Here is a 14,535-nt window from a genome sequence, read left to right on the forward strand (position 1 = left end):
ATAGTACGGTGTACTGGTAATGTATACCAACGGTACGCACGTACGTGGTAGGTACGATACTGGTACGTATAGTACAACGTACGCTCACCGTACCAATACCGTGGAAATATCTTGTTATCTGGGTGATTATAAGCATGCGTCACGGTACGTCAGATACCATCGTTCTTATACGACGATTAATAATAATAATAATGATTAAACGATCATGTCGGTCCGTCACATCTGATATCTTCCCAAGGACTTGACTTGACGCTCGCCCGCTCGCGCGCTGCAGCTTCAAAACCAATACGCAACTGGGGAACAGAACGACCTAACGGGTCTGTTCTTCTGTACCAGTGAAAAGCATGAGAGTGACCACGCCGGCTTTTTGGGTGGAACTGGAGACTACCCCGTGCACTAGCGCCTCCACGTTTTCAAAAAAGGAACTACGTACCACGTGTATCTTAGAACATTGTCGGTCAAATCATAGCACGAGAACGCGGACGTGGTTCGCGTCTGTGCTAATCGGTGTCTTATATATGCCACATCCTTCTTTCTTTTTCTTTCTATTTACTTACGATACTTACGATACTTTGTGTATGATATCAGCTTTAACATATAACATTTAATATGTATGTACTTGTATTAAAATCTTTAATTTAAAAAAATATATAATTAATTTATGTAATATGAAGTTTTGCGAGAAATAGAAAGTAAAAGAAAGAAGGATGTGGCATATGCATGTGTAAGACACGATTAGCATGGACACGAATCATGTTTTAATGCTATGATTTGATCGACACTGTTATAAGATAGATGTGGTACGTAGTTCCTTTTTTGAAAACGTGGACGTGGGGCGCTAGTGTACGGGGGAGATCGCCGGTCTCACTCAAGAAGGCCTCGCGCTTCTCTCTGTAGGGAGTGTCTGATAACCGTGCGATAACAGGTTCGTTCTTATCGTGATTCGACTGAAAAGTCATCACCGGCACGATACGACAGCTTTTTTCCTGCGTTATCGAGAGGTCCAGGTGTATCTTCAGTCGTCTTCGCCGCGATTCGCCGCAGCAGGTGAGTGCCAGCGAACTCCAGAACTCGCATGCCTGCGCTTTTAGGTTAGAAGGCGCCCCTCCCTCCGCACCCGCGACCTTCACCTTCGCCTCTTAATCGCCTACTCTTATTCCGCGGGTATTCAAATCCCCGGGGTGACATTGAATCTGACTTGTGTTCAATTTCAGAATCGTACGGGACCGTCCCATTCATGAATAGCATAGGCGAGGCATGCAACGATCTGAAGCAACAGTACGACGCCTGCTTCCACACGTGGTTCTCCGAGAAATTCTTGAAAGGTGACACGAGCGACAGCACATGCTCGCACTTATTCAAAATGTATCAGCAGTGTGTCAAGGTAATTAAAGCGAGATTGTGTATCCTTTAGGAGATCCGCAAGCGTGTAGCGCATGAAAGGGGGTTGAGAGGGAGCGAGAGGGAGGTAAAAAGAGTCGCGAGGGTGGTCACCATGGACGAATGCAGTGAGTTGAAACAGAAGTACGACGCCTGTTTCAACAGTTGGTTCTCCGAAAAGTTTTTAAAAGGGGATACCAACGATTCGATGTGCGCTCCCTTGCTTAAAGTCTATAAAGATTGCGTGGCGGTAAGTTTTTTTTTTTTTGCGATGCTCTCCCTTCTCGCAGATTCAGTAGATTGCAAGAAGTCCGCGCCCGATTATGTTTTTCGAAGAAAGACGTTTCCTTTTAAAGTCCTTCTGCGTGCGAAAAGAGCGAGGGCGACGCTCGCAGTAACTCCGTGCCCCTCGTGTTTTAGAAAGCCATGAAGGAGCACCACATTGAACTGAAAGACATGGAGATGAATTATTTGGAAACCGAAAAGGAGAAGAAGCCGCACAGTTGACGAAGAAACGTCGTCCGCACGTTCACATCCGGGCACTACGCTTTTTTTATTACATCATCAGGTAATCGGCGACGTAAACGGTGCAACATCGAATGTCATTCCCACTTTTTATTGTGAAATGATGAGTAACTAAGTTTAACCGGGCCGTACTTATATTTCAATCGATAGTTGACGTTATTAGCTAGCCGTTGCACTATTACTGCCGAGCATTTTATACACTTGTAACATTGAACATTGAGATATTGTATCAAGAGAAAAATATGTACATATATCTATGTACCGCATACGTGTAATATACATATGTACATGTCACGCTTAATATTAAATTTAATTCTCTGTAATTCCAGCAACTTTATTAAATTTTTGGTCATCTTTAGCTACACTTTGTGAGAACAAAACTATATAGAAGAATAACTTTAATTGTTACAAATGAAACAGTTACTGGGCAACGTAGAGATATATAATTGAGCGAATAAAGCTAGTAAATAAATAAAGAACATTCCCTTTTATTCAACGATAGCAATAAATTGGTCTCTGCTTTTTCTTTCACAGCGTTCACAGAGCTTAATATTATTAATACTTTCCAATATTAATCCACTCGAATGGCTCAGCCCGTTGTGATTATTAATACAAAAATGTAATACAATGTAGTCGATAAAAAATTTTAACGGTAGAATGTACGAATATTTGATACGTGTAAACTGACGAGAAAGATAATGTCCGTTTGAATTTCTCATAGCATTTATTATTAATCACTTTTCGATTCCGCATCGGACGAGGATGGCGTACTCTCTATGGGTTCTTCCTCGCTTTCGTCCGACTGATCTCGCTTCTTCTTCACCGTTTCTTTTTTCTTTCCAGCATCCTCCGCAGGCCTCTTCTCAGGTTTTTTCTTCTTATCTTTCTTATCGTCCTCGCTTTCGTTGTCGGAGCGCTTCTTCACGGACTTCTTACTCTCGTCGCTGCTGCTATCGTCATCGCTGATGTATTCTTTGCTCTTGAATGAGGAGCCAGTCATTTGCTTGCTGGGCGAGTCTTTCTTGGTCTCTTTCTTCTTCTTCTCCGTCTTCTTTTCTTTAGTCTCTTTAGCTTTACCACCCCCGCTCGCCTCGTATTCCTTCATCGACGCCGCGTACTCCTTCTTAGCCTTGGCCGCCTTCGCCTCCCATTCGGACTTGTCCTTGAGTTCCCGCCACATCTCGCCTCCCTTCTTCGCGATTTCCGTCACGGCTATACCAGGATTGTCCGCCTTGATGGTGTCGCGCGTGCTGTTCAGCCACAGCATAAACGCCGTCGGGGGCCTCTTCGGCTTGTTCGCGTCCCTCTCCTTCTTTGGTTTCCTCTGCTTCCGCGGCTTCTCCGACACGGTCTTCGCCGACTTGGGCTTCTTCTCTTTCTTCTCCTTTTTCTCCTTTTTATGACTGGCCGTGGACGCGTCCGAGTCCTCGCTCTCGGAGCTATTGGGATTGCTGTCGTACTCCTCGGCGACGTCACTCTCAACCTGATTCGGATTGAAATCCTCGTCGGTCGAGCCTTCCTCCGAGTCCTGATTCCCCTCGCCGTCGCGCTCCTCCGCCTCCGCCTTGACCCGCGCCAAATAAGCGTCCGGCTCGTTCTCCTGATCGCTGTCACCGAAGTCCTGGTCGTAATTGAGCTTGTCGCTCTTCCCGCGATTCTTGACGCGCAATTTCTTCGCCGTGATGAAATCGAACAATTTATTGTACTCCTCCTTCTCGATACTGCTAAACGTGTGCACGACACCGCTCGTAAGCTCAATTTCGAAGTCGAAGGACCTCGTCGATCCGCCGCCGCGCGCAAAGTTCACCGACGCTATCTCCTCGAAGCGAATGTGTATCGGAGGTTTGTGCACGTAAATAAAACCGCGCTCGAGCGGATACAGATAACCTGCCGCGGCTTTGAAGGAGCAGCCGATAGCGGGTGTCCCTGTGTGACCGGTGAAGTGTCCGGGGCCGGTCAACTTTCGATTGATGATCACCTTCATCACCTGTGGTAAACGAATAATTTTGCATTAAGATAAAAATTGGCTAGAACACTAGAAAAAGTTTTCCTCTTTTTTTTTTGTTTACTAACCTTGCCGAGTACCTCGTACGTTGGTCCCGACAATTCCTTACTCAGCTTATTCTCGTACTTCTCCTTTAATTCCTTCTCGGTAAACGGCAGCTCGATAGAAGTCTCTTCCTCCTGATTGAACAATAGCACTAGATAGTGATATCGCGTCTGGCCCTGTTTGATTGGAGGATCCAGGCTCACGACGAAGAACATTTGACGACTGTCCTTGTGCGGCAGCAGGAAGAGTCTCAGTACGGTGGACATGGGTATTTTGTAGTCGAAGGTTTTGCCGTGCAGCTGAAAGAAGGTCTGGAAGATCTTGATGTCGTAACGACCGCGCGGCGTTAAACAGTGGATCTCCCGGAATATAGCGATCGCGTCGCCGCTCACACTGATCACAGACGCCTTGTCCATCACCTGTAATCGAGGAAATAAATTATTCTTCTGTCTTTTTTTAAGTCTGCAAATACATTTGGCGCGCGCTATCTATCGTCCGGATCCTCTGATTCTCACCTGCTGATGGAACGCCTCGACAGGATCTTGATCGACGCTGTCGCTAACGGGAATGTGAAACCTCATCTCCATCAGGCTGACCGGGGCGTCGTCGTTCTGATGGAACTCCAGCGTCACCTCGTTCTTGCCCGTGTTGCACTGCGACACGTCGTACAGAGGTATCTCGAAGGCGGTGTGATGGCCGACGTCGAAGCTCAGGACTGATCCGTTGAACTTTGCGGTGCCCCAGTTCCAGCCCTTCAAGCTCAGCTCCTTCTCCAGCATGTCCTTCTTGTAGTTGACAGAGAAGAACTTGGCAACCTTTTCCTGATCCGATTCTTTGAAGCCTTTGAAGCGATGCAGAGTGCCGTTTTTCAGAAAGATACGCAGGCCCCAGGTGCCGATGAACTTCTGGTAGTTCACCATCTCCATGTCGGAGGCGGAGATCTGTTCGACCTTCCCTGTCTTCTGATTCTTGAAGATCAGGTGCTGATCGGTCAATTTCAACCTGCCTGGCGTCTAAGCAATGACAGAAAAACGATTCGTCGATCGTATACATAATCACATAAGATACTCGTATAATTTTCACATAATTGCGTAACACAATGAAACGAATCGATAATTCGCGCATCTTCGGCAAAGCTAGAATCGAAGCTAACCGATTAAACGTTATTGCGATGTTGTGTAATTAGAAACAGGTCGCCGCGTCACTTTGAGGTTAGAAGAACGATATCAGAAACACGGTGTTTCGTTTATTGATAAGGATCAATTACGCGACATTGCTTAATTGTTTTGAAAGCGGCCGGAGAGCTCTTACCATAGCGCCCTTAACCTCGGCGAAAATATCCGGATACTCGAGGAAATCCATCGTGAATAATTAGCCAAGATCGTTATTAAATTAGTTGAACAACAAATGATACTGCAGAAGATTACGTGGACCACTCTCCGAACGCCAGACGCGCAAAGATAAATCAGACATGTGTTATTTACTACACTGGCGTGTACTTGCTAGAACAACACACAAAACGCGGCAAAGCTAATTGACGAAAAATGGCGGAGAGCAGCAGTGAGGCACGCCGCTAATTGCAAATGTGTAAATTGACACGCGATTGGCCACCGAGTAAAGGTTACCCGCACTGACCGCCATGTTCAAAGCAGAAGGCGAGTTTAAGGAAAAAGCGATTTCTAGGAAATTTATTATAAAATAAATAAAATGTATATTTTTAGATTTTTATATTTCACCGCTTGAAATAGGATTGAAATGTTTGAAATCCAAACATGAAGCATTTCGGCATACTCAAAAATTAAAAAAAATAAAGAGATGCACAAGTAACAATCATTTAATAAAATAATATTCATCGTCACTTCTCTTATAGTTCTCTCTTTAATTTTCTGAAATTTTAACTTTTATTTCTCATTTGACTGATTTTCTCTTCTTCTCCGAAGATCAAATAATTTCCTGTAAATATTTGAGGTTTTTTCTATCGTAGGCGGATTAATTATTACGTTGTTAAAAAGCACGAATAAATAAAAGTAGCAAAATAAGAAAATATTCTGCTTCTTAAAAATACTGTTTCCTATAACTATTTTATTATAGTTAAACGTCATTCTATAATATTATCACAATTCATAATTATCAATATATATTTATCATTATAATTATCAGTGTAGTATACAATCTGATCTCCTTCGTCATACTTTTCAGTCTTTGTTTACGTAAATATATTGCATTAAATAAAAATAAATATAAGCGTTACTGTTGTCAGCTCATCAACAAATTTAACCAATCATCATTTATGTCTGCAGGTATGCTCGTGTCCATAAGCATATCTTCCAACAGAGTGTTTATCTCACCGCTCGACATATTCCCTAGAGACTCGTTTGCTGTATTCAAGTTATCTGTAACATCTAGGTTGACTAGCATTTTCGTAGTTGCCGAGATTACCCCCGCGCCAGAATTCATTTCCACGTCATTCACTGTAGCGTCTGATTGCAGTAATTTGCCACCTTCATTCTGTTCACTTCCACTTTTATGCTGCTCACTTAAACCTACGCATGTGTAATCAGATAAATCGAGATTCTTGAAAGTGTCTGTTACGGTTGTATCCGCGAGGGAATGTCCATGTTCCTGTATCTTTCTATTATTACAATGTTCATTGGTGCTAGGAAAAATCCTAAGATTAATATTAATGTTTTCGATGTTGATGATCTTCGGCAGCGTCCTAACGCCCGCATTCTGCTCATTCGAGACACTAATTCTGCATTTCTCAGGGGAATTAACGTCTCTTAATTCGAATGCCTCGAACAGCGGCGATTTATTGGAACCGGCAGATTCCTTCGTCGAGGCAATGTATTCTTCACATACAGGCGATGTACCGGCTTTGTCCTCAGCTGGTGTATTCGATAGATATTCGGCCATGATTTCCGTCAGCTCTTTGGAAAGGTCCTCCCCGGGAGTCACAGGTGGTGTGTAGAGCGAAAGTTCCGTCAGCGCGGACACGTCCTCCTTGACGGAGCTCCTCGACTCCTCCCAGGTGCAGGAGAGAGCATTTCGAGAGAAGAATGTCAGCTCCTCGTAACCGATCGGCCAGCTGCACTGAAATACAAAGTAGAACTATGAGATATATAGAAATGCAGAGAGAATACACGAGAATTAAACGAGCAAGTAGATCGTTTACGTCTTCCGCCTCGCAGGACCACACCGCTTCTTCCAAATTGATCTGAAACGCCTTGATTCTTCTCTTAATGCCGTCCTTCGCGCACACCGGACAGAAACTCTCCATTCTGTAATAATCGTAGTCTGTTAATAATTTATTTAAAAAACAAAACAAACTCGGTGGGAACAACCACGTGGTTTTGCGCACAAATTCGATTGTGAAATGAAATAAAAAACGTACGTTCTATGATTAATTAAGCGTGATTGATAAGCTACGTCGGGTATTTTACATAATCAAGCATTGCAATGCTTAATTATGTAGTTCTCGTCGCACGTGCCCTCGAGATGCCGAACGCAAAGTAACCTACGAACCGCCGGCATTTCTACTGGCGAACACATTGGAGCAAAGTGCAAACGTCAATTTAGCATGGACTGGAACCTTTCACATGCGTCCACTCGAGAGATAATTCGAGCAGTCGGTAACGCAGGAAGCTCCTAAACCTCCTGAAGTTAATCATGTTACAATTTAAATTTTCAAAAAGAATTAGAACAAAAATTATAGTACTCAAATATTTCTGAAAATGCTACATAGAATAAGATAAGATTTATAATAATTTACATTTGTTGAGTTACAATTTATACATTTTATTAGCAGTTTTTAATTTTATAATTTAAATTTATTTGAAAAATTGATGCATTCATAAGTTTTATAATTATTTAATTTAAAATTAAAGCACACAATAGTCATTTTTTTATTTTAAGAAGGTCATTAAAGACATTAAAATCGTTTAAAAATCATATGTTTTAATTGTACACGTATAAATTCTTTCGACGACGTGGACAATCATGCGTGGTCAATCGCAACGCGAGACCAATCGCGACGTGGGCAATCGCAACGCGATTAATTGCAACGCGTGGGCAATTGCAACGCATGGTCAACCGCATGGATTATTTGAATTTTATTCTTCAATCATCAATAATCAATATAAGATCTTTCTTTTTAATTGCTCGGGAAAATAAATTCCACATATAATTATATATAATTATATACAAAATATGTCCATATATGTTTCTTTCCTTTGTAAAATTATTCTTTAATACAAAATTGATAATAATAAGAAAAAAACATAAAAAATAATTTTAAGAATAATTTTACAAAAGAAAGAAACATACATATATAGACACATTTTGCATATAATTATATATAATTATATGTGGAAATTTTTTTCCCGAGTGTATGCATCAAGATGCTTCTGTAAATAATTTATTTACAGAAAAAAAGATCAAAATAAAATGAAAATCATGCAGAAATTTATATTAACATATTGTAAACACTAACATAAAAGAAAATATAAATAATAAATAGTCAGAATCATTCGCAAGCGTATTTAATAAACTTGAGAATTCGATCTGTTGTCAGAAACAATGCCTAGTATAAAAAAAAGTAACATCATATTTATTATTTTATTTTTATTATAAACAGTACCTATATCTATAGCGTAAATTAAAATCGCTCCTTGCTATATCAAATTCATATATTTAGAGTGTTTCGAACTGACAATAAGTGCCAAAACTGCTGGTATAGCGACTTTAGCATAAAAACAAGTAAAAAAATGCCTTAATAAACATACATCCGATTTCGAATAATTTCGGAATTACAGGGAGATATTGATGTTGCTTAATTTCGTATAAGTAAAACATGGATTGAAGTAACACTATTCATAACATTATTCATCTATATTTGCTTTCGCGATGAGAAGTCTAATTATTTTTCTAATCGGACACCACGTTCGATTAGTCATACAAGGTAAGCTGAAAAAATTTAATAATACGCAGCTGCGCATTTACACGCGCGATAGCACTTACTTATAACAAGTGTGTCCCGGAATTGTCCCCCGGCATACCGATGAAAGTGACTTTCTTTATACTTTCTCGCTTCTATAAACATCTTACGTTTCCTACAGAGATCAGTTCTCTGCCGTCTGTCGCGCGTTTCAAATGTACTCCCTGCAGTCTCCCGGCCGTAATTCATTATAACTGCTATAAAATCATAAAAAGAGTACTTGCGTTATACAAATTATTACGTAACGTGATTAAATAAATTAATATTAAGTAAAAAAAGTGATTAAGATTAAGTGTAAAAAAATCAAAAGGGCAAAGAGTTCTTTGAAATCTTCGAAAGATGGGAATCTTTGTACGGCCGATTCTGGAAATTTCGGATTCTCCAAAAGAGGTAATTAAAGATGTAATCCAAGATAAAAACTGGTTGCATATCGAAGATAGAATCCGACAGAGCGTGAATGATAAGAATGCTGATAGATCATATTGTTCACACAGGCGCGGACGATGATAGCGACCAACGTATTGTCTCAAGCACATTATGTGTCCAGAATAAAACGGGGACAGGCGATCGGCTCCGTTCGAGGATTTCGCGGGTGCACGATTTGGATGACGGGGCTCTCTGGCGCGGGGAAGACTTCCATCTCTTTTCAGCTTGAGGAATATCTCATTTCTCAGGTACGTTACTGCAGGTATACATGCATGCAGGCTACACACAGCGGCGTGGCTCTACATTTCCGGATACCTTTGGACGGAACGGTATTTTTATTCGTATTATTAATTTTTGGAACAGGGAATTCCCGCGTACAGCTTGGACGGCGACAACGTGCGAACCGGTCTGAACCGTAATCTCGGCTTCAGCAAAGAGGATCGCGAGGAGAATGTGCGCCGCGTCGCCGAGGTCGCGAGGCTCTTCGCGGACGCCGGAATCATTGCCCTCTGCAGCTTCGTCTCGCCGTTCGCGGCGGATCGGAAAATGGCACGGGAGATTCACGAGAGCGCCGGTCTGCCCTTCTTCGAGATATTCGTCGACGCGTCCCTTCAGGTCTGCGAGGCCCGCGACGTCAAAGGGCTCTACAAGAAGGCACGTCAGGGTATCATTAAGGGCTTCACCGGTATCGATCAAAATTACGACGTGCCCGTCGAGCCCGATCTCGTCGTCAAGACGGAGAACGCGACTGTTCAACGGTCCACCGACATCGTCATCGACTTTCTCCAGCGCAAACAAATTATACCAAAGATATGCGAACCTGAGCAACCCTTTCTGGAATTATTCGTTAAGCCGGATAGACTAGATGACGTCCGGGAGGAAATAAAAGCTCTTTCAACTTTGGAAATTGGAAAGATAGATGTGCAATGGTTACAAGTTCTCGCTGAAGGATGGGCGGCGCCCTTGAAAGGATTTATGAGAGAAAACGAATATCTTCAAGTAAGTTTAAGTCTATCCTACACGGAGAGAATTTTTTTTTTAATTTTCCCTTGCAAATCATGTTAATTGTGGAACATTGTAGTATTTAGGCAAATTTTACTGTGCACTACAATAAATTTTACTGAAAAATCTTATTGTAGTGCACAGTAAAATTTGCTCAAATACTATATTGTCCCACAATTAACATAATTTGCAGGGTAAATAAAAAAAAAATTCTCTCCATCTATATGTAATAATTTATAAATTTATATAGGAATTAGAGTATAACTTCCTATATAAATTTCAAATATCAAAATTCATATATCAAACGCAAACGCATCATTTTTTTTTTTAAATAGGTGCAGCATTTCAACTGCCTGCACGAAAACGGCGTTTCGGTCAATCAATCGATTCCCATTGTTCTTGCCGTGAGCACTGCTGACAAAGAGCGCTGCTTCGGCGCGAACGCGCTCGTTCTCAAATACCAGAACAAGGATCTCGCCGTCCTACGCAATCCGGAATTTTATCACCATCGCAAGGAGGAACGTTGCTGCCGTCAATTCGGCACGAATGATCCCAGACATCCTTACGTCAGATTGATCCGAGACTCTGGCGACTGGTTGGTCGGCGGGGATCTGGAAGTGCTCGAGAGAATTAGGTGGAACGACGGGCTGGATCATTACAGACTGACGCCCAACGAGATCAGGATCAAGTGTCGGGAAATTGGCGCCGACGCGGTTTTTGCTTTCCAACTGCGAAATCCGATACACAACGGACACGCGTTGTTGATGCAGGTAATTGGTTCCTGGCACTTCACGAAATAACGAAAAACTTCGTGCAAACAGCCATTATTGCTCGCTCGTAATTACTTCTACGTCTCGTTAATTGAATCTCCAGGATACCAGGCGACGTCTCGAGGAGTATGGCTTTAAGAAGCCAGTACTTCTTCTTCATCCTTTAGGCGGGTGGACTAAAGACGACGACGTTCCCCTACCGGTCAGGATACAACAGCATCAGGCTGTTCTCGAGGAAGGTGTTCTGCACGAGGATACTATTCTCGCTATCTTCCCTAGTCCGATGTGCTACGCCGGTCCCACAGAGGTCCGTATAATTATTCCTAATATTTTAAGCAATATGCGTTATGTGTAATATCTGAAATATATAAAGATTAATAGCCGATTTAAAAAATGCTCAGCCGCTTATCGTGACGTTTACAATATCTGTTATAGGTGCAATGGCATGCCAAAGCTCGTATGATCGCAGGAGCCGATTTCTACATCGTCGGACGAGATCCTGCCGGCATGCCTCATCCTGATAAATCCGCCACGCCAGACGGCAATCTTTACGATGGCACTCATGGTGCGCGCGTTCTTTCAATGGCGCCAAGTTTGCAGAATCTTGAAATTATCCCTTTTAAGGTAGCTGCTTACGACACCAGAGCGAAAAAAATGTCTTTCTTCGAAGCTGAACGGCAACAAGACTTCGTTTTCATTTCCGGTACAAAAATGCGTAGTAAGTTTCCATTCTGTGTTCTATAATCTTTTTTTATCTGTTAGATAGAATTTAAACAATTTTATGTTATTTTTATTTAATGGCTTCATGCATGTATCTGTACAAGATTTATAAAGATATATTTATTGTTTTTTTTTCACATTAGATTTGGCAAAAAATGGTGAGGATCCTCCCGAAGGTTTTATGGTACCGAAAGCATGGAAAATTGTCGCGAAATATTACGAAACTGCGTAATCAAGAAGCGAATTAATGGAATAAACAATTAGTAATGTTTATGTATTTTTTTATGTATAGTTTAACATAACTGATGTTAACATATATTGTATAAAACAATGAAGAGTTTTATAATGGACAGATAATAAAATAAAATATATAGGTAATCTATTGAACTGCAAAAATAATGGAACAAATCTTGCATTTTGTTCTAATCTATTACCTCTGGTATATCTTTATTTATTGCATCGAATGACACGGAAGGACATTTTGTAGTTTAAATATATTCGACAATCAACCGAAGATTGTCGATAGAAAATATTCTGCCATTTAATCCGGTATATCTGGAACACCAATATCCCATTATGCTTAACTTTATCTTTGTACGTTTTATCGTAAAAAATGAGCGTTTGCTTAAGCAAACTATAGATGATAAAAGATATCACATGTGTTCACCTTCTTCTTCAGAGTCGGATATTCGGGTAGCCTGAAGCGAGCTTTGTTTCGTTAATGTCCGGACTAGGCCACGTGGTCTTGGTGGCGGCGACTGTTTGTTCCAAAGGGCCTCGAGTTGATCAAAGTGTTGAGACTGCGCTAAAGCGGCCTGCTCGGGACCTAGGCCAGATTGAGAACCGGCTAAACCTGCCTGGCTGATCTCCTCCATTGACGCGCTCACGCTAAAACGTCGTTTCAATCGTTCCTCGATACTCGACACTATGATACCTGAAGATAAATGCAAGGAATGTCAAGCTAAATTAGCTTATTATTTAGCTCGCATGAAAATGCTCAAGGAATCGGGTTACGATTTCCAAATGATATATATTAGAATTATAAGAAAAAATAATAACCTGACGTAAGATGCCCATATTTTCGCTGCCAGGTATAAGTATCTAAAGACACCTCTTTCTTCAGCAACCTCTTGGCGGGCCGTTTCGGTCCTGGTGGTCTCAAATCTCGCGGTGCCACGTACGGCGGCAATTTGACGTATTGCGCGGGAGTATTGTGCAGACATAGAATAGGCATGCACTTCTGCTCCAACAATTGTACTGCCATCCTGGAGCAATCGGTGGACATTTCGACTCCTAAAACCGGTACGTGCAGCATGATGGAACTGAGCGAGGTGCCCTTCTTGGTGTCCCAGACGATGAGGCTCTTATCCTCGCTTCCGGAAACAGCCAGAGTGCCGTCGCCGGAGAGACGCACGCAGATCACGTAGCCCAGGTGACCCACGAGGGTGTGCAAGTCGGCGCCGGTGTTGATGTCCCAGACGATCAAATTGGCGTCCCTGGAGCCGGATACCACTATAGACTTGTCGAGCACCGCGACTGCTACGCAAGTTACGTGGTCGGTATGGCCGACTAACACCTGGGAGAGTTTACCGCCGGCCAGTTGCCATACTTTCAGACTCATGTCGCGGGAACCGGTGATCAGGTACTGAGAATCCGGCGTCACAACCAAGCACGTGATATCCTGCGAGTGCGATACCTGATGCTTCTCTTCGGGACCGGCGCCCAGGCTGAGTATGCGCACCTGATTGTCACCAGATCCGCATACCGCGAACCTGAAGCGATGAATTGGTTGAGTTTTAAAAATATAAAAATTTGAATGGATTTTAAAATAGAAAGATTTGAAGACAAAAATGCGAAGAGTGAATAGAACAGGCGAATAAAAAACATTTGACGCAGAAAAGTTTACGTGCAGTCTACTATACAAATCTTGTTTCCTCACCTCATGTCGGACGCAACAGCGAAACATCGTCCAGGTCCGCAAACAGATTGAATCAATGTACCGCTGTCTGCTGCCCATACTCTAATGGAGCCAGCACGGTCTGAACTGACCACCCTTCTTCCATCCAGCATAGCGGTAACAGCAGTTACCGGCGCCTGATGCCTGAACGTAGCCACGACAAGTCCCAGGGTTAAACCCCATACGCGTACTGTCTTGTCCTCGGATCCTAAAGAATTTACACATATACAGTCACCAAACTAATTGTCCGGACAATGCGTTAATATATCAATAATTTCTAAAAATTCAAGATAGAGCAATTTTGTCAAAAATTGTCGTAACATAATGATCAAAAAAAGCATTTCACAGCTTAAAGTCTGTACTTTCGAAATCCATAATTCATTAAATGACTTACTGATTCTTTATAAAGCTGCACGGATGCAAATGGAGATGCATCAAATCTAAAATGTTTTTGCTAAATTTGCAAAGTTCCATAGAGTGAAATAAAAACCGTATACAAATGCGACTTACAGCGTTTGAAAGCGTAAATCTTTACCTTTAATTTGCGTACTCAATCAGCATTGTGCGATTTTCTTTTACCGAGTTATTCAATACGAAAGCAAAAATGGTCATTTTTACTTCAATGTTGAGTAACTCGGTGAAAAAAAATCGCACAATGCTGATCGAGTGCGCAAATTAAGGTAAAGATTCACGCTTTCAAACGCTGTAAGTC

At 42.0% G+C, this 14,535-nt stretch overlaps 6 protein-coding genes across 8 annotated transcripts in view; 2 read left to right on the forward strand and 4 right to left on the reverse strand.

Moving 5' to 3' along the window:
* Positions 1 to 335, reverse strand: part of LOC105457632 (testis-expressed sequence 2 protein) — a 6,393-nt gene extending 6,058 nt beyond the window's left edge. Inside the window, exon 1 of one of the 2 annotated variants that reach the window (XM_011702426.1) lies at positions 221 to 335. The gene's annotated coding sequence lies outside the window, so the exon portion shown is untranslated. Of the gene's footprint in view, positions 1 to 157 lie in introns of both variants that reach the window. The other variant, XM_011702425.1, reaches the window with a different exon arrangement.
* A 514-nt stretch (positions 336 to 849) lies between these two features.
* On the forward strand, positions 850 to 2,396 carry LOC105457634 (TP53-regulated inhibitor of apoptosis 1-like). 2 transcript variants are annotated; one of them, XM_011702429.1, is made up of 3 exons: positions 850 to 1,047; positions 1,215 to 1,384; positions 1,801 to 2,396. In XM_011702429.1, exons 2-3 carry the CDS (start codon positions 1,238 to 1,240, stop codon positions 1,885 to 1,887), a joined length of 234 nt encoding a protein of 77 aa, XP_011700731.1. In that variant the 5' UTR covers positions 850 to 1,047; positions 1,215 to 1,237; the 3' UTR covers positions 1,888 to 2,396. The 2 variants fall into 2 exon arrangements, with proteins under 2 accessions (XP_011700731.1, XP_011700732.1); XM_011702430.1 differs by lacking the exon at positions 850 to 1,047 and adding an exon at positions 1,415 to 1,630 and having other exon boundaries at positions 1,233 to 1,325.
* LOC105457633 (FACT complex subunit Ssrp1) lies at positions 2,374 to 5,596 on the reverse strand. Its single transcript, XM_011702427.1, has 4 exons — positions 5,267 to 5,596; positions 4,471 to 4,968; positions 3,979 to 4,374; positions 2,374 to 3,892 (listed from the first exon to the last, which is right to left on the reverse strand). The coding sequence occupies exons 1-4, from the start codon at positions 5,315 to 5,317 to the stop codon at positions 2,636 to 2,638; spliced, it is 2,202 nt and encodes a 733-aa protein (XP_011700729.1). The 5' UTR covers positions 5,318 to 5,596; the 3' UTR covers positions 2,374 to 2,635.
* A 226-nt stretch (positions 5,597 to 5,822) lies between these two features.
* LOC105457635 lies at positions 5,823 to 7,492 on the reverse strand. Its single transcript, XM_011702431.1, has 3 exons — positions 7,347 to 7,492; positions 7,128 to 7,233; positions 5,823 to 7,045 (listed from the first exon to the last, which is right to left on the reverse strand). Exons 2-3 carry the CDS (start codon positions 7,230 to 7,232, stop codon positions 6,212 to 6,214), a joined length of 939 nt encoding a protein of 312 aa, XP_011700733.1. The 5' UTR covers position 7,233; positions 7,347 to 7,492; the 3' UTR covers positions 5,823 to 6,211.
* A 1,120-nt stretch (positions 7,493 to 8,612) lies between these two features.
* Positions 8,613 to 12,244, forward strand: LOC105457636 (bifunctional 3'-phosphoadenosine 5'-phosphosulfate synthase-like). The gene is made up of 7 exons (XM_011702432.1): positions 8,613 to 9,338; positions 9,443 to 9,622; positions 9,738 to 10,373; positions 10,712 to 11,146; positions 11,250 to 11,453; positions 11,582 to 11,864; positions 12,010 to 12,244. The coding sequence occupies exons 1-7, from the start codon at positions 9,288 to 9,290 to the stop codon at positions 12,096 to 12,098; spliced, it is 1,878 nt and encodes a 625-aa protein (XP_011700734.1). The 5' UTR covers positions 8,613 to 9,287; the 3' UTR covers positions 12,099 to 12,244.
* A 32-nt stretch (positions 12,245 to 12,276) lies between these two features.
* On the reverse strand, positions 12,277 to 14,031 carry LOC105457639 (vegetative incompatibility protein HET-E-1-like; the record flags this gene model as incomplete). Its single annotated transcript, XM_011702435.1, has 4 exons — positions 12,277 to 12,421; positions 12,534 to 12,800; positions 12,926 to 13,638; positions 13,806 to 14,031. Coding segments are annotated over 4 exons (1,220 nt in total), but the record flags the coding sequence as incomplete, so codon positions are not given.
* Between the last annotated feature and the right edge of the window lie 504 nt (positions 14,032 to 14,535).

The sequence above is a fragment of the Wasmannia auropunctata genome, unplaced genomic scaffold (genome assembly GCF_000956235.1).
Source record: "Wasmannia auropunctata unplaced genomic scaffold, wasmannia.A_1.0 LD335200.1, whole genome shotgun sequence".
Lineage (NCBI taxonomy): Eukaryota > Metazoa > Arthropoda > Insecta > Hymenoptera > Formicidae > Wasmannia > Wasmannia auropunctata.